A 19278-nucleotide genomic window follows, 5' to 3' on the forward strand; every position below is an offset into this window, starting at 1 on the left:
TCATTGTGCTTTAATAATTATTTTCTTTTAGATATCATTAATCTTTAATAAGCACCTAACTCTATCTCTTTTTTCCACATTTCAGTGACTACCTCCTATCTCCTGCTTATTCTTCACTGCTATTTCTCCATGCTGTTTCCAAATAATCAATAACATTCAAAGAGGAAGAAAGAATGAATGAACATAAAAAATAAAGAAAATTAAAAGAAAGCAAAGACATCCTAGAAAGGAAGGAAAGCGTGAAACAACTCTAATTCTAGAAAATAAAGGATCTAATAAATACTAATGTCTATAAATTTCCCAGAAAAAAAAGTAGGAAATGCTGCTACAGTGTGCTTTACAAAGAAATGAGGATAAAGTGTGCAAGGGAACAAGCTGGGGAAGGTATGTGACAAAAACAAAATATACCAAACCTTAGGGGATGCAGCAAAAGCAGTGCTTAGAGAGAAATTTATAAATGAAAATGCCTGTATTGGAGAAGAAATTTCTCAAATTAATAACCTACTCTTTTACCTTAAGAAACTAGAAAGAGAACAGCAAACTAAACCTAAAGCAAACCGAAAGAAGGTCATAATAAAGAGCAGAAATCAGTGAAATCAGAAGTTGGTTTTTGGAAAGTTCGACAAAATTGACAAATGTTTGGCTAGGTAGAACAATGGGGAAAAAATAAGAGAAGACTCAAATTACTAAACTCAGGAATGAAAGAGGGGATATCACATCACGATCAGCCTTACAGAAATTAAAAGGGTAAGAGAAGGATTGTGAGCATTTCATACCACTGCCCTCTGCTGAATATTGTTTTGTTTGGCTCCCCTGAATAGAACACAGTTATTGATTTTAATGAATGCATATGAGGAATGCAAAATAATGCGGGAAAAGGCCCTGAATTATATCTAGGCTGAGTCCTGTAAATGATTCCTATAAATTATCACCTTCACTGAACTTACTCTCATCAGCAATATCAGGCATTAAAGAGAAAGAGTTGAGTTCTGTTGTTCTCCTAAGGATGCTTCCTGCCCCATTTGGCTTCACTTACTTGACACTTTTAGGAGCATCACCAATGAATCTAAGTTCTCCTTCCGTATTTTTGGTCCTACATCTACTTTTTTGGAAAAAACAAAATAGTAGTTTTTAGTAAATTTACAGAGTAGTGCAGCCATTATTACAATCCCATTTTAGAGCATTTCCATCACCCCAAAAAGTTTCCTGCCCATTCTGTATTTTCTTTTATTTGTATGGGGCTTGTGTATTATCTTCTCCTTCACCATCCCTTTCTCTGTTAGCTCCCTCACCTCTACTTTGGGGAGGAAGGGGCAGGAAGAGATTAACCAAAGAACTTTTATACATATATGTATAACCCAATGGATACTGACAATAGTATGGTAGTCCTGGGAGGGGCGGGGTAGAGAGGGTCAATGGCGGGGGGAGGGTACATCTGTAATACTTTAAACAATAAAGATAAATTTTCTAAAAAGCAAAAGAAGGGAGTGAACATTACATAGGCTGCTTACCTGACACTATGCTAGGTGTTTTATATTTCCTATCTAATTTTTACATGTTTAATCTCTTCTCAGAGCACAGAATGAAATATCAACAACCTCAAATAAATAAGTATGTAATTGATATATATTATGACTGGTCTGCTAATTCACTAACTTCTGTGTCCATTTTCTGCCCCATTTCTTGCCAACTGTACTCGCCCTTCTCATCCACGCATCTGTCCTGCCCGACTTCACCATTTTCCTTGCTCTTGTTGAGGTTACCAGTGATGTTTCAACTAACAAACACTTTACAGTCTATTTTTTTTAGTTCCTGTTTTCACTGAGGATCTCCTAAGTGTCAGGCAGTGTGCCAGGTGCTCATAATAGAAAGAGGGGATGGTTTTGCCTTTAAGGAGCTACAGTGTGGTGGGGAGACAGAAGTGGTGGGACCATCTAAAGGGGGCGACCATTTCTCCTGTCCAGCCTACTGTCACCAGTGGAAGCATGTGCCCAACATGGTCAGGATGTCTCATTTTCAAGTTAAGTTGAAAGCGTGGATTTTTATGTGAAATCATCCAGATTTAAATGTTGGCAACGAATGTGAAAATGTCTTTAGTATTATATGGGTGAATCTAAACACACCTGAAGACCAGTTCTGCCCTGCTCCCTTGAAGCCACCCATTGGTGACATCTCCTCTCTGCCTTGCTCATTGTCTTTGGAGAAGACACACACCGTAAGTGTCCAGGAAATTTTGCCAGTGTGTTTCTGGGGATAGGAGAGAAAAGCTTGCGGTCTCCTCTGCCCTGGTCACTAAACTTGGGACCAGGACGTCAATTGAATTAAACAGATTAGGTTAATTATTTGCCAAAGTCATGCTCACAATATGGAGCTGGCACAGAAAAATAAGAATTTTGAGGAGACGTTTTATTTTTATATCAGTACACTTTAGTACCATCTTCCTATTCATTTACTGAATCATGTGGTATTATTCTCTTCAACTTCCTTGCACCAAAGAAGTCATAGGTGTCTTTGCTCATTTCTTACAAAACTTCTTATTTTTAAAGAGAAAGGTAGGTAAAATATTTTCAAAAGCCAGTACAATACATAGAAGACCATTGTATGACATATCTAATGTATTTGGTCCTTGGGATCACTGTACTCAATCATTTGTGTACATAAAATTCAACAAATGATGCGATAAATGCTAAAGATCGTTATGATAGATGAGATGGATGGTTTTCATGTTGTTGTATTAGTTTAACCATGAACAGGAATCACCAAGGCCTGATTAGATGGAAGAAATGAGAAAATAAAATGATTTAGCAAATTCAAGCAAAAGAAGAAAATTAGCACCACCCAAAAACTGAGGAAGGGCAACTAGACAAACTCACATCCAAATATTTTGCATATACTGTAATGTATTGATTTCATGAGTTTCAGAAAACACTAGTCTAAACAAAAGGTATTTATCCAACACAGTGAACCTAGCGGTACAGTGTGTGGATGATTCACATTGTTCACTCTGTCCAAAGGGGGATGGGTGATAATTTTTAACTTGCAAATTTCCTATTCTATTTCAATGAAAGGGGAGGATATCTACAAAAACTGAAAAGCCAAGTATCATTGCATAAAAAATAAATAGAATATCTTTTGTCCCCATATTTCAGTTTTATGAGATTGGCTTGGATATACATGCTAAGAGAAATATACATTTTACTGTACCCACAAAAAACTGGGCACAGTAAATGTAGAATATAAAAAATAAGTCAAGAATTGACCTTTAACAATTGTATATAGCTTGGACTGTAGTTAAGTCTCAGTGTCATTCAGAGTGCAGATCTCCCCCTTAGACATGCATTAACTGCATGGAAATTAAGTTTATAAACACTTGTATACAACACAGTGTGTTCCACTTAGGACAGTTCATACAGAAGTTTCACCCACAGATTTGGCCTTTCCCTCCATCTTCCACGGTGTGAAAAAACTGTGCCCTAAAATTGTTGGATGTGTCATTTCAGTGATCAAGGGGGGACCCCTGGAAGATAACTATCGATTGAAGCAGTTCCATTTTCACTGGGGGGCCATCGATGCCTGGGGCTCCGAGCATACTGTGGACAGCAAATGTTACCCGGCAGAGGTATGTTGAGAAGCTCGGGAATAGTGACAACTGCGGAGGAGTGGGGATAGTTCTGAGTTTCTAGTTTCTAGTTTGAAGAAATTATCAGGAAGAATCAGGTGATTCCTATAAATCTAAATAGCTCTCTCAGTGGCATATTAGATTATTTCTATTACATGTAAAGTGATAACTGCCCTCATCTCAAATAATATAGCTTAAATCAACCTTAAGATTACAAAATGGACTTCTTTCAGAATTCTACGATAAGTTCAAATCATAGGCTAAAGTAAAAACCTAGGCAACAATGCAGGACCACCCCATCTAATTAATCCAAGTAAGAAATGGTGGGAACCTAAATGAAGAAATAGACATAAAGAGTGAAATTTAACAAGCATTTCTAACCTAAGAGCAACAGAGCACTTGAGGCGGGGTCCTCTTTAGGAAAGGAGAGGAGAGGAAAGGAAGGTAAGCATGACCTTGAGGGTCTTACTTGGGAGGCTGGGTAATGAAACATTCATGAATGATGGATGAGGAATAATTTGTAGTGAAATATAGGGAGCACATAAGCACATAGAATTTCTTCTAACAATTTTCCCCCTAATTTAGTTTTGTGTTAGCTTTAAAAGGAACATATTTTCACTGGTTCTCACTCAGAGAAATGTGTCTTCAACTCCTATCTCATTCCCATAGGGAGAATCTATTTCTCTCAAGATAAGCATCTCTCCTGTATATGCAAATGGATTTGGGATATGAGTGTTTCATGCAAATCAGGGCGAGAATGGACAAATGTTGCTCCCTCACTGAAATGTTACTCACTCAGCTATATATATTTTTTCTTTTATTTTCCTCCCCAAAGAAATGTCTCTATTCCAAATTAATTTCTGCTGCTGCATACATTTCTTCTTGTTCTTTATTTTGATTCCATATGCTTTTCCCAGTGGCTTTATTATGGGTGAGGAAACATGTTAAAATATCATGTTGAATAAGGCTATTTTTGATCGATCCTATGTGGTCATGTGTCAAACCAACTTTTAATGGTGTTTCAGCTGCACCTGGTGCATTGGAATGCAGTCAAATTTGAAAACTTTGAGGACGCAGTACTGGAAGAAAATGGTTTGGCTGTGATAGGAGTATTTTTAAAGGTAAGAAAAAGTTACCAACTTTAATTGATGTGTAGTATTCTAGGAGGAAAAGACAGAACATTGCATGACTAAGTTCTAAGAATATTGGGATAAAAATAAACAATGGTTAAAATACAAGATTATTATGAATATATTTTAAATGGAGTAAAAAATGCACGGTCCAATAGAGTAGTCACAAGCCACATGTGGCAACTGAGCACTTGAACTGTGGTTACTTTGACTGTGGAACAGTTTTTAATTTTAATTTTTTTTTTTCAGTTTTTAATTTTAATGAATTTAAATTTCAGACCTTATAGTTAAATGGAGGGGCACCTTTCCCTGCAGGCATGCTGATCCGGTCAGCAAACAGCCTGCTCTTTTGTTCTGTTGTAATTTAATTCAGTGATATTTATAATATTCTAAATTACCAGTTTAAGTACAGTTTAAGTAGTATGGTTGGTTTGCTTTTATGTAATCGCCAGGTGGTTAATTTTAATTCACATTCTGTTGTAATTTCAAAAGTGAGATGTCAATTATTTTTAATATTTCCTCATTGCCTTTTCTTTAGCTCGGGAAAAATCATAAAGAGCTACAAAAATTGGTGGATACGTTGCCATCAATTAAGCACAAGGTAATATTTTTGTTTCCAAAAGCACTTGTAATATATTTTATGTTGAAGTCTCAGGGTGGAAATACTAACAAAGCCCTTTGAATTGGGAAATGTAATTAATTTCAGTGTAATTCAGGTTCTCTTTGAAAGTTTCCTAGACAACAGCTTGGCTTATGGTGCTGGTGTGTTGAGAGCACCCCTGGCCCTCAGGGTACAGAAGGGATTCTTTGGTGGGCACTGGCCACTGGTTTTGCTGCCATGCCCTGAGCATTCGCGCACTTGGGAACATAATAGGTCCTCACCCCTCTGCTCCTGCCACCTGCTCCCTCTCAGTCCATGTGGGCACACTTAGAGCAGCCTTCTTGACTCTAGCTACCCTCCCTCAGGCAGGAAGCAGAGAAAAGTTGGACAGAAACTTGGCTTGTCCACCTCTAAATAACAATTACCCATATCCTTCAGGACGCATACCTTTGTCCAGCCCCAAGATCAGTTGTTCAATATTCAGAATCCCAAAGGGGCTGCTCCCTGGAAGTCCATATGTTGTTCTCTTCCTCTTTCCCTCCCCATCTCCCCCTCTTTCCTTCCTTCTTCTTTCTCACTCCCTTTTGCGTCTAGGATCCTGGCTCCTCCTAAATTGCATTGCATTTTAGAAAGGAGGATGCTATTAGTCTCTTAAAAAAGGAAGCCTCCCTATTTGTACACCAGCCACCACCTAATGCCCCCCAAGAATTCAGAGGAGACCACCTGCCGGAACCTCACTAGAATGGAGGGAGAAAATGGGTTCTGCTGTGTTCCCACTGAGGAGTGTCAGAAAGGCAGAGTTCATTGCAGGCATGGGCGTGATTCAGTCCAGAGGACCTAAGGAGCTCCTCTGGACCACGGCTGGTCCCCAGACACTCCTAGAGTTGTTGCCTTGTCATCTGTTTCCTGAGTGGTTGTCATCACCATGAAATGATAGTTTGGTGACCCTTTCTCTTGGCCAGGATACCATAGTGGAATTTGGGTCGTTCGACCCTGCCTGCCTGATGCCCACCTGCCCGGACTACTGGACCTACTCAGGATCCCTGACTACCCCACCACTCTCCGAGTCTGTCACCTGGATCATTAAGAAGCAGCCTGTAGAGGTTGATCATGATCAGGTACATTCTTTCCATGTTTCTGTATAAGGAAATTATAGTTTTCCGCTTCAAAACAAGCCTGGGCTCAAACTTTAGGATCAGTTTTAATTTATAATTCCTATACATTTTTATTAAAACTAGAAGCCCGTTGCATGAAGATTTGTGCAAGATTGGGTCTTCCTTCCCCTGGCTGCTGGCACCGCCTTCGCTCTGGCCGGAGCCACCTTTCTGCCTTCCTACACTGCCCCAAGGCCCGGAGCTGCTGGGGTGGTGCAGAACGCCTGCGTCGTCACCATGGTGACGATGCAAGCATCCCACCCACCCCTGGCAGCTCGGTGCCTGTGTATGCAAATTAATCCACAATCTTTGTTGGGTTAATTTGCATACTCACTCCTGATTGGCTGGTGAGCATCGTGAAGGTACAGTCAATTAGCATGTTACTCTTTTATTAGATAGATCTGCTAACTTCTTGTCTAATTTAGGTATAAATTAGGAAATGCTTCAAATTAACCAGAAAGAGAAGTTAAAACTTAGGAAACAGCCTGGCTAGTGTTGCCCAGTAGTTGAGTGTCAACCTATGAACCCAGAGGTCACTGGTTCAATTCCCAATCAGGGCACATACCCAAGTTGTAGGCTCAATCACCAAAGGAGGGTGTGCAGGAGGCAACTAATTAATGATTCTCTCTCATCATTGATGTTTCTATCTCTCTCTCCCTCTCCCCTCCTCTCTGAAATCAATAAAAATATATTAAAAGAAAAAAAAGAGAACATATTAAACAAACAAATAAATATATAAAAGGGTAATTTCTACTGGGTTTTCAGAGCTTCTCTTTGTCTGCACTTTAATAAAGATAATCAGCTCAAAATAATCCTTATGCCAAAGGCATATTTTGGGGTCACAAATTCTGCTCCCCTTTATCTCCAAATGGAGGAAGCTTTTATAACTACATATCAAAACCAGAAGTCATAAAGAAAGCAACTAGTGAATTAGACTGAGTATTTTTTTTAATTCTGTGTGATGAAATCCATTATAAACCAATGGCAAAATACAGATCTTGCCTGCCCATAAGCCTGGGCTTGGTGGCCTATACATTTAATCTGCTACTATCCTTCATATTTAAAAATTGACATGACAATGAAAAATAAGTAAATAAAATAAAGAAACCATTGGTCAGTGTCCTATATAGAGGACTTTGGAAATAAAATTTCAACAGAAAAAAAAAAGATAGAGCTGTCATCTATAATCCTAGTCACCTATAATCTAACCATTCAGTGTTAATCATTGGGAAAATCCTTCAGGTTTCTTATCTGTATAAATATGCGTAGTTTAAAAAAAAAGGAATTATTCTGTATGAACCATTTTGCTGCTCTTTTCACTCTGTGAAGTGTGGAATACTTTGTAGATAATACATTATCTTTGGTATTATTTTTAATGGCTATGTACCAATCCATTTTATAGATCTAATGGTGTTTGGGCTATTTCTAATCTTTGCAATTTGTAAAAAAACAAAACAAAACAACCTTAGTTACTTGGACACATTCCTATTTAATGAGGGTATAATGAGGGTATACGTGTGATTTGTAAGAAGGGTAACTGTTTGGTGCTTGCCTCTGGTCCCAATCCTGCCTCTGCAGCTCTACTGTGCCCAGGTTGTCCTTCAAGCTGTATTGCACCTGACAGGATAATGAGAAAGGTTGTGAATAGTTTTTCCGGCTGGCTTGAAGTTGAGTCCATCCCATAGTTGCCCAGAAAGGCAAGGTGCTACTGATTAATGCTATTGCCACACTAATGAACCCTTGATTTGGGGTTGCTCCTTTTGTACTGAGCTGCTGTGTCTAATACATTGGCCACTAGCCCCATGTGGCCATTTAAATTTAAATATAGATACATTAAAATGAAGCGTAAATTAAAACATCACTTCCTTAGTCACACTGGCCACAGTTCAAGCGCTCAGAAGCTCTCTATGGTTTGTGTCTACCCTAATAAACTGCTGAGGACCTTGCCATCGTTTCAGAAAGTTCTTTTGGACAGTGTGAGCAAGGAGCATCCCAGTGTCCAGGGGCGGTAAGCAATCAAGGATACATTGTGTTAACAATTCAGTTAAAATTTGAAAAACAAAACAAAACAAACAAACCACAAAAACATTTTTGGCGCTGTTATTCTTTGTACCAGGCCTTTCCTTTTTCATTCAGTGAGCTGCTGTTTTAACTATTTCAAGACGAGGTTCCTGGAATCAAAGATGAAGTAACTTATTCTTGGCAAGTGGCCAATATGTGGGGGACAGGGCCTTTGACCCCTAGTTCTTGGGTTCCAAGTGCCTGGCTGGTTTCACCACCTGCCGCTGCTCTCTTCTCCACACATCTTCCTCCCTGTCCAATGCTGAAGGCATTCCTACCCAGAATAAGTTCTGCTGTGTCCAATTTTAGAGGAATGTTTCAGAGTCATAAAAATGAAAGTAATTTATTAATGCGGTGAAGCTGTTTTTCCATTGAAATTATTTATGCTTCCTGTTTCTTTTTCTAGCTTGAGCAATTTCGGACCCTGCTTTTCACTTCCGAGGGGGAGAAAGAAAAAAAAATGGTGGACAACTTCCGCCCCCTGCAGCCCCTCATGAATCGCACTGTCCGCTCATCCTTCCGTCATGATTATATCCTCAATATACAAGCAAAATCCAAGCCATCGACCAGCCAAGCTAGCCCCTAAGACGCCCATATGTAGGTGGTGTTTTGCTTTAATACATAATAGGTTTTAAAAAAACTGTTAACTAAGACTATTCTAAACACCTGTGTTTAATACTAATTATAGAGGTGCATTTCTTGGTATGGTAGTGCTCCTTCAGTCTTTTATTGATAATGATGTTTATCACTGAAGTAGCAACAAGAAACACAAGTTTCTCTTAAAGCAATCTGTTGGTTTTTATAATGTCTTTTAATGTCTGACATTTTTGAGCTGTCTTTGTATATCATCAGTTAGTGGTTATATAGAGTTGTAAGTAGGGATGACAATCAAAATATTTAACCACTGGTAAGGCACAAACTAGTACTTTCTGGCTGAACATTGGCCATGATTTTAGGTACATTTTTTTTCAAAACATGGATGAATTTTCTTTTATAAGGCCTTCTCAGAGAGCATATTTGCTCTGATCTTTAGTTAACTTACAAGTACATGATATGCTTGCTTACTTACTATCAATTTATGATACAGAAAAAAATATTTTGTAATCCTAGGAAAACAAAGATTTACTGATATCCGAAAATCTTTTTGCATTTCTGAAGATCAGATATTTTACTTAAAGGCCTGATCATATAGAAAGCATATGCAGTGTAGAACATTTTAAAGAAAATGTTTGAAGTGCCTAGAACTTAGAATTCTTTCATGACGTATTTATGGAAGTATTTTTCAAATAACTAGTAATATAATCTATAGTTTATAATATTATTTTGCATTATTTGTACACTGTTTCATAGGCTATGATAATATTTTCCACAATGACAAAACAATCTTAGCTTCCTTTTAAAGCTGTCTGAACTTTATTTATTTCCTTAGTTGATGTTCTGGGCAAGACAGATGATCAAAATAAATCTCCCAGTTTATACAGTGGCTTAGAAAACTTTTGCTACAGTAATAGAGGGAGAAACTTGTCAAACAGGCTAAAATCTAGGTAATTCTACATATTCCATGGAATCCATGCCACTGTTGCCCTTGCTTGTAAATATCTTGGAATGTTTCTAATGGCCAATAAGCCTGTGTTCAGACTCAATATTGCCTTAATTAGTAGTATTTCTTTCATGAATATGCTAGTCATCTGGTCTGCAAGATAGAGTTGGATAAATATACTTAACACTACTGAACCATACACTGAAAAGAGTTAAGATGATAAGTTTTATGCTATGTGTATTATTAATTAAAAATAATTAGTAATTCAGTAGGAAGAAAAGATAGAATTGAAGTTGTATATGTAAACTTAGGGGGCTATATCTGTCCTAAAGAAGGTTGGAAGGGGGAGTGAAGGCATTTGCTTCTAGGGTGCATGCCTTTTCTGGGAAAGGGAAGCAAGTATACCTTGGGAAATGAATATACTTCTTAAAAAGATAAATCTGGGGGTGGGGGGGAGTTTACCTCAATTGATCGGTTTCAAACCATAGTTGTCTTCAAAAGGGTAAACACCCAAGATATGCATTATTCCTCTCACACAAGCTTCCCTCCTAGGCCTCTTGCAAACTCTTAATGCAAAATGCTATTGCTGTGAGTCTTCCAAATTGGAGCCAGAAGCAATGTATAGAACACCCGATTTTATATCTTAGAGGTACAAAGGGTGTACAGTTGATCCTTGAACTGCATTTGAAATGCGTGGGTCCACTTACACGTAATTTTTTTTTCAATAAATACGTACAGTACTGGAAATGTTTTCTCTTCCTTATGATTTCCTTAACATTTTCTTTTCTCTCATTTACTGCATTGTAAGAATGCAGTATATAATATACAAAATATGTATTAATCAATGGTTTGTTATCAGCTAGGCTTCTAGTCAACAGTAGGCTATTAGTAGTTAAGTTTTGGGGGAGTCAAAAGTTATACACAGATTTTTTACTGTACAAGGATGTCAGTGCTCCAAGCCCTGCATTGTTGAAGGGTTAACTATACAGGGTGGGGCAAGAGTAGGTTTACAGTTGTCTGTATGGAAAATAATATAATAATAAATTTAAGTACAAGAATAAGCTCAGTGTTTTGCATACTCACAACTGTAAACCTACTTTTGCCCCGCCCTGTATCTATAGGGTGTTTCTCAGTTTACAACTCCTGATTTACCTACACCTCATGTTCTGGTGTAATTATTATCAGAACCCTATTCATTCTCAGCCATGTCCTGTATGTATGTTTGCATAATACATTTTTGGTCACCCTCTCTGCGGAGGTTATGGAAACTGCCTTGGGGCGTGGTTTCATGCATGCCTTAGTTATCTGCCCCCAAAAGGGATAATAGATTCCCTGGCTACTGAGACACCCTATCAGGAAACATGTTATGTCTTTTATGTCTCCAAAAGTGTTTTACTGGTCCTTCCTAGACCCGAAGGGGATAAGATCTGTCAAAGGGCTGGAGAAAGAATTTTGTATTTGAATTGCTGCTCATCTTCATTAAGTAATGCTAGATTAATAAAACCATCTTTATAATATTAGCATTTGTTGAATGAGCTTTTCTTTCTATTAGTTGTTTTGAGTATGGAATATGTCTGTAAAATTTGCGAGATATCCTCACATGTAGATCAGAAAGTGAGTGGAAAACTCATAAGGATTTTACTCGTGAAGCAAGAATGGAAAGAACCACCTGCTCCCCCTCGGCTCACCTGTTTCTGTGAAACCAGGGCATGATCTGCTGACATCACCAATAGGGCAAGCTGCCAGTGCTACATGGGGTAGGGCAGTGGTGGGCAAACTCATTAGTCAACAGAGCCAAATATCAACAGTACAACGATTGAAATTTCTTTTGAGAGCCAAATTTTTTAAACTTAACTTCTTCTAACGCCACTTCTTCAAAATAGACTTGCCCAGGCCGTGGTATTTTGTGGAAGAGCCACACTCAAGGGGCCAAAGAGCCCCATGTGGCTCGCGAGCCGCAGTTTTCCGACCACGGGGGGTAGGGTAATGTTGGCTATTGTGAAACCAGGCATTCACCTCAAAAAAGTTTAGGACGATGTCTTTTTGGGGGACATGATATTAGCAAAAATACAGTATTGTAATTACTTTAGATACTTTTCTTTGTCACTAAAAGAAACAACATTATTTACTTGATATTTATTTAACTTAATGTTTTATTATATTTTTAATTCAACTTTGTTAGTTAAGTTGTTTCATATACAATGTTATTGATCAAAGTGGGTAGTTCATTTAAGTGAATAAGCTCTAATTTTACCATATAATTAATACATATAAACAATACCGGCTACTTTCCAGATAAATAGTAATGCATTCTTCTGTTTATGGACTGAGTGTTTGTGCCTGCCCCCTGCCCCCATCCAAGGTTCATATGTTGAAATCCTAACCCTCAAAGTGATGGTATTAAGAGGTAGAGCCTTTGGGAGGTGATTATATCATGAGGGCGGAATCCTCATGATGAGGTTAGTGCCCTTATAAAGGAGTCCCCAGAGAACTTTCTCACTCCTTCCACCATGTGAGGACACATCGAGAATATGGCTATCTATGAATCAGTAAGGAGGCACTTAGCAGACACCAAACTTATTGGCACACTGATCTTATCCCCCCAGCCTCTAGAACTGTGAAAAATAAATTGTGGTGATTTATTAGCCACCCAATCTCTGGTATATTGTTACAGCAGCCAGAACTGACTAAGACATTGTCAGTATATATACATTTTTATTACTTTTTTTTTTAATTCAACCAGTCTTCAGAAATGGTACTTCGGTTTGGGTTCTAGGTGGGGAGATCAATTCTGCCACCATTCATTCTCAAACCACCTGAAGTTGTGCTGCTTTGACCTTATCACTAGACAAAAGACTCAAATAATAACAATTATCACTGGATAGTTCTCTCCTCCAAAGAAAACTTTTAATCAGTTTTTACAAATCAGCATTTTTCATAATATGCATTTATAAGTAGTTTATCTTGCTATTTTAAGTTATAACTGTAATCTGGAATATATATATATACTAGAGTCCCAGTGCACGAAATTCCTGCATGGGGGGGTGTGCCTCAGCCCAGCCTGCACCCTCTCCAATCTGGGACATCCCTCTCACAATCCAGGACTGCTGGCTCCCAACTGCTCACCTGCCTGCCTTCCTGATTGCCCCTAACCACTTCTGCCTGACAGCCTGATCACCCCCTAACCACTCCCCTGCCAGCCTGATTGATGTCTAATTGCTCCCCTGCCAGCCTGTTTGCCCCCAACTTCCCTCCTCTGCTGGCCTGGTCACCCCTAACTGCCCTCCCCTACAGGCTTGATCACCTCCACTGCCCTCCCTTGCAGGCCTGGTCCCTCCCAACTGCCCTCCCCTGCTGGCCTGATCTCCCACAACTTCCCTCCCCTGCAGGCCTGGCCCCTCCCAACTGCCCTCCCCTGCTGGCCATCTTGTGGTGGCCATCTTGTTTCCACATGGGGGCAGCCATCTAGTGTGTTGGAGTGATGGTCAATCTGCATATTACTCTTTTATTAGATAGGATAGAGGCCTGGTGCACGGGTGGGGGCCGGCTGGTTTGCCCTGAAGGGTGTCCTGGATCAGGGTGGGGGTTTCCTTGGGGCGTGGGGCAGCCTGGGCGAGCAGCCTGTGGTGGTTTGCAGGCCGGCCATGCCCCCTGGCAACCCAAGTGGAGGCCCTGGCATATGGGATTTATTTATCTTCTACAATTGAAACTTTGTAGCCTGAAGCAGAGCCAAGCCTTTTGCTCTCTCCGTGGCCACAGCCATTTCTGTTGGGATTTATTTATCTTCTATAATTGAAACTTTGTAGCCTTAAGCGGAGGCCTGGGCCGGCCAGGGTGAGTGGAAAGCTTGGCTTCTTCCATCGCAGGGGAAACCCAAGCCTCCCTCCTGCTCTTTTTGTGGCTGCAGCCATCTTGGTTGGGTTAATTTGCATACTCGCTCCTGATTGGCTTGTGGACGTGGCTCGTGGGCGTGGCTTGTGCGTGTAGCAGAGTGATGATTAATTTGCATATTACTCTTTTATTAGATAGGATACACACACACACACACACACACACACACACACTGTATATATATCCATGCTTTGGCATAGCAATGAGGGTTGCAGAGACTTGAGACCCTGTTGTATGTCCTTGAACAAATTTAATACTGAAATTCATAGTAGGTAAAGAATGAAATTTTCTGCCCAGCCAGTGCTGCTCAGTGATTGAGCGTCAACCCATGAACCAAGAAGTCCCCAGCTCAATTCCCGGTCAGTCAGGGCACATACCCAGGTTTCAGGCGCAATCCTCAGTTGGGGGTGTGCAGGAATCAGCAGTCTCATTGATGTTTCTATCTCTATATCCCTCTCCCTCTCTCTTTAAAAATCAATAAAAACATATTTTATAAAAAAGAATGAAATTTTCTTTCCTGAGGTTTTCTGCATTGACCAGTGAATCCTAATACCTTTGTCCTACTAGAGCAAGAAAAAAAAAAACTAATTGAAAGAGTCCAAACCTGGCATTCAGAGAGTAGACATTTTTTTAAAATCCTTTTATGCTTGCAGTAAATAAAAAATATACTTATGGACTATCCTTTGGTCTTTTTATAATAACAAAGACATTTAATAATGGCATTATCTACTACATTATTTATATAAGTAAAATATTTTTTAGATAATCAGCTATTTTCTACAGACAACGTAAAATAAAAATTTAGGCATTTTCCCATAGAAGGGGCATAAACTGAAATATACTTACTTGAGAATAAGTAGATGTATTTTAGTCACCAAGGAAAATAGGAAATATATGTTATATTGCAGAATAAAGATAACCTTGTTTTATTTATCAGAATATCATAGCAGAATGTATCTTGCATTAAATTTTTACATACCTTATTTTTATCTTATGATTTATCCTTTTAATGATGGTAACTAGAGTTTGGAAATGGAATTGGCTTTTAAAATTAGGATTATCTTCCTAGAAGACATTCCTTCTTGTTATTATGTGAAAGTCTAGTGCAATTTATAAGAAACGTTACAGCAACCCGAAAACTGATGCTTTCAGTATGGCAGTAATTTTCATCATAAGTCCTGGTCACAGGAAATAGAAAAATGGTGATTTGCATCGGTACATTCTGCGTCACTCAGGGCATTCTCTAGTTTCAGAATATAACTGCCAAGACTTGACCTTCAAGGAGTTAAAGATTCAGTGCAAGAAGCAGACTTGTGAAAGCAATGAAGTGCAATATAGTGTGATAGGTGTTATAAAAGGTGAAATACCTATGCTTGGAGCACAGGCAGGGCAAATACCTAACCCATCTTGAGGGGGTCGGGAAGTTTTCACACCGGTGATGATATAGCAACTATTGCCAGGCACCATGCCAATACGTAGCATACGTTTGAAAACTATTGTTACTATCCCGATTTTTATACATAGACTGAGGACTAGACATTAAGGAATTTACTCAAGATCAGAGAGCCAAGGGCTTGAGTTTCCTAACCCATCCAACTCCAAAGCCTCTAATTACTGATGCACTGAACCGGACAAGATCAACTTGGAGGTGTGTTATTCCAAATGCCTCTGTAAGATAAGGTGACCAGATTTTAACATTGGTAAAGCGGGACATCATTGTCCGGGGGTGGGGTGGGGGGTGGTTCTTAACATTGGTAAAGCGGGACACCATTGACCAGGGCGGGGGGGGGGGATTCTTAATTAAAAATTTGGTCTATATGGAGCAACAAAAATTTTCATAGAACGCAAAAATAGTATTGTAATATATTTTTTAAAATTTCAACATAAGTACAATTTACAAATGAAAGATGAAACAGAGGGCTGGAGACCATGGGATACCAGGACACAGGCTTTATTGGAGATCACCCTGCCGGCCGCCTTCCAGAGGGGGAAAGGAGAGAGAGAGAGAGAGAGAGAGCATGCCGGGGTGAGAGTGCCTTTTAAGGGGAGGAAAAGAGGGGACGGGGCTTAGGGCACTCAGCACACGCTGATTGGTGGTTTCATGTAAGGTACATAGTTAGGGGCCTAGGGATTTAGGAATTGGGGGCTTAGGGTATATGGCAGGTGCTGATTGGTGGTACAATGTACAGTCCATATAAGGTGTTCAGGAATGTCTGGCTGCAGGTGGAGTTTAAATCATACTCCATCCATCAGTTGGGGGAAGGGAGGATCTATCATTCCAGGCTTTTGTTAATATTAAAAAAAAATTGAGAGTCCGGGCAAGGTCAGGGGGTGAAGGTCTATCTTCCGTAACTTCTTCCAGCTGAGAGGGGGCGTCGTTAGGGGCGTCTACCTGGGGTCTCAAGGATTCTGGTGCTAGGTTCTGAATTCAGTGACAGATAGATCTCTCCCACCTTCTGGTTGGCGAACGCCTGCATTCTGTTTTTTTTGTTTTGTTTTGTTTTGTTTTGCAAGAGAAACTAGTGACACAGCGCATGAGAAAGGGGGTAAAGAAATAGACACCAGTTGGCCTAATGATGGGTGGCTGGACAAGGAGTGCAGCAGCATGATTTCCCCAAGAGACTGGTTGGTGAAGTCTCGAGAGCGATCCTGTTGAGTCACTTGGGAGGTAAAAGCTGGTCCTGAGGCTGCCACAGCGTCACTTGTCTGGTTTTACTGCTTTTCTGGGCCTGGAGCTGAAAGACAACTGAGACCTAGATGTTATTTTTAGGGGGGAAAAGAGTAGGGTTTCAGTTGCCTCACTAGTGATATGAAAGGGGAGAATAGGTTACCCTGGGAGTGAGGTTCTTGCTTTCCCAGTTTTGCCCCTTGCTGGGCATCCACGTTTCTTGTAGGTCCTGAGACAGGGTTTCAAAGTATGGGTAGAGTAGTGGTTAAGCTCCCTGTGGCAGTTCCGACTCCTGCTGTGATGCTGAGGGTTAGGAGGAGAGGGATGATCTGGACTCCTCTTTTGTGTCAGATATGATGGGTTATGGGACAGGTAAAGACTGATTATTGGGGGCTGCATCTGCATTGGGTGAGAGATAGATGAGAGTACATGTTCCTGTCCAGCTGATGGGGAGACAGATGTATGTGTTTTCCCCACAGAGGAAGAAAAATCCCTGTCATGGAGACAAGCTGAAAGGTGTAAGGAGAAGTTTCTAGTTCCGCACTCCAAGCTGAGAGGGTAGTCACCATGGCGCTACCAATAAGGGGTGACAAATGAATGATTGAGATTGTGTTGCAGTGAAAGTGGGAGGGAAAGGGAAGGAAAGGAGTAGTGAGAGCCAGGGACCCGGATGGTTGGATAAGAGGTTAGACACTGAATATTCTGGTTTAGCTTAAGAAGTATCCAGCAAGCTTGTCCTGTCAAGCTTAGAGACTGAAGCCTCATTTTCTTGTTTAGAGTAACTTTCTTTCTTTCTACTTTTCTCTGTTCCATCTCATCACATGCACAAACCTTCACAAAAACCTTCACAATTTCAAATTAGCCTTCAAACCTTCCTTCCATGTCGGCACCATGATGAAAGATGAAACAGAGGGCCGGAGACCATGGGATACCAGGACACAGGCTTTATTGGAGATCACCCTGCTGGCCGCCTTCCAGAGGGGGAAAGGGGAAGAGAGAGAGAGAGAGAGAGAGAGAGAGAGAGAGAGAGAGAGAGAGAGAGAGAGAGAGAAAGAGAGAGAGAGAGAGAGAGAGAGAGAGAGAGAGAGAGAGAGAGAGAGTGCCGGGGTGAGAGTGCCTTTTAAGGGGAGGAAAAGAGGGGACGGGGCTTAGGGCACTCAGCACAGGCTGATTGGTGGTTTCATGTAAGGTACATGGTTAGGGGCATAGGGATTTAGGAATTGGGGGCTTAGGATATATGGCAGGTGCTGATTGGTGGTACAATGTACAGTCCATATAAGGTGTTCAGGAATGTCCGGCTGCAGGTGGAGTTTACGTCATACTCCATCCATCAGTTGGGGGAAGGGAGGATCTATCAACAAATATAATAAATAAAAAATTATGTATAGTATTATTTTATTCTTTGGCATATTTCTCATTTGAGTGAATTTTTTTTTTAGTAGATTGCTGTCGTTGTTTAAAAGGTCATGAATTTGCTGTAACGTAAGTCTTAAGTGTCACTTTCAAGGCCGGCGCTAGACTTTTTGCTGCCACTATAAAATATAAATAATACAATTACTGTCTGCTAAATTCAAGAAAATTTATGTATTTATGAAATAAGTTACCTACCTAAATTATCTGAATAGCTGATTTGTAATGACATCACTTGTTTAACTAGCTTACTAGCACGCAGTACGATGTGTGTCGTCTGAGAGACAGTTACAAAATGTTTTCGTCGTTGCCAATCCCAAAAAATGCCATTGTTCATTAAGTCCAAACAATGGTGGTCGAATTCTAACAACTGATCAACAATGCGAACTTTGATAAGCAGTTCTCGATAATCAGTTCTCAACAATTATTTGTTATTATTAAAGTTTAACATTATAAAAGTAACAAAAATAATATAAAACTCATATCCTGGCTAAATAGCCACCTGGCCGCCGAAAACCGTATATTCCCTTCCCGTTCTCCCTCCGTTCCCTAGCTTGTCGTGCATTCTTTCCAAAAATCGGGACTTTTTTAAAACGCCGCGGGACGCGGGACAAATTGTTAAAAATCGGGACTGTCCCGCCCAAAGCGGGACGTCTGGTCCCCTTACTGTAAGAGGGAGTAGGACAGGCTTTTTGTAGAGTTTGTGCTTCGGCTGAACGATTCCAAGGAGGAAGTAGGGGAAGCCGGGGCGGTTTAGTAACTGGGTAGCTGAGTAATTTTTTGGACTTGGAGGCGAGAAGTACAAAGCTAGGCCAGGGAGTTCGGTTCACCTCTGCATCCCCCAGATGTGAACGGAAGCGGGTGAGTCTGGAGCTTGGTCTGAGGCGCTGATAGGTGGAATCGCGGAAGGAGGAGGAGCCTGGGAAGTCGGACTGGGAAGCAAGGCGAGCTGCTTTGGGGGGGGGGGTGGCGGGGGCGGGGGCGGGGGGGGGGTGGCGGGGGCGGGGGGCGGGGGGGGGGTGGCGGGGGCGGGGGGCGGGGGGGGGGCGGGGATGGGGAGAAAAGAGGAAGAAGTGTTACTTTAACCTCACGGCCACAAGCCATTCCACTATGGTGTCGAGAGCAGTAGGAGGGAAGAGTTCTTTGCAGGCCGGCATAGGGATTCTCGAGAAGGAGACATTTCTTTGTGCAGGGTTTCGGAAGA

The 19278-nt window shown here is 40.6% G+C and overlaps 1 protein-coding gene across 1 annotated transcript in view; it reads left to right on the forward strand.

The window, feature by feature from the left end:
* CA5B (carbonic anhydrase 5B) overlaps window positions 1-10735 on the forward strand; it is a 32986-nt gene extending 22251 nt beyond the window's left edge. The window contains exons 4-8 of the mRNA XM_008154930.3: window positions 3501-3619; window positions 4645-4740; window positions 5288-5350; window positions 6313-6468; window positions 8972-10735. Coding sequence (XP_008153152.2) covers window positions 3501-3619; window positions 4645-4740; window positions 5288-5350; window positions 6313-6468; window positions 8972-9151 — 614 coding nt within the window. The 3' untranslated portion in view covers window positions 9152-10735. The remainder of the gene's footprint in view (window positions 1-3500; window positions 3620-4644; window positions 4741-5287; window positions 5351-6312; window positions 6469-8971) is intronic.
* Window positions 10736-19278: the final 8543 nt, after the last annotated feature.

Source organism: Eptesicus fuscus, chromosome 1, assembly GCF_027574615.1.
Source record: "Eptesicus fuscus isolate TK198812 chromosome 1, DD_ASM_mEF_20220401, whole genome shotgun sequence".
Taxonomy (NCBI): Eukaryota; Metazoa; Chordata; class Mammalia; order Chiroptera; family Vespertilionidae; genus Eptesicus; species Eptesicus fuscus.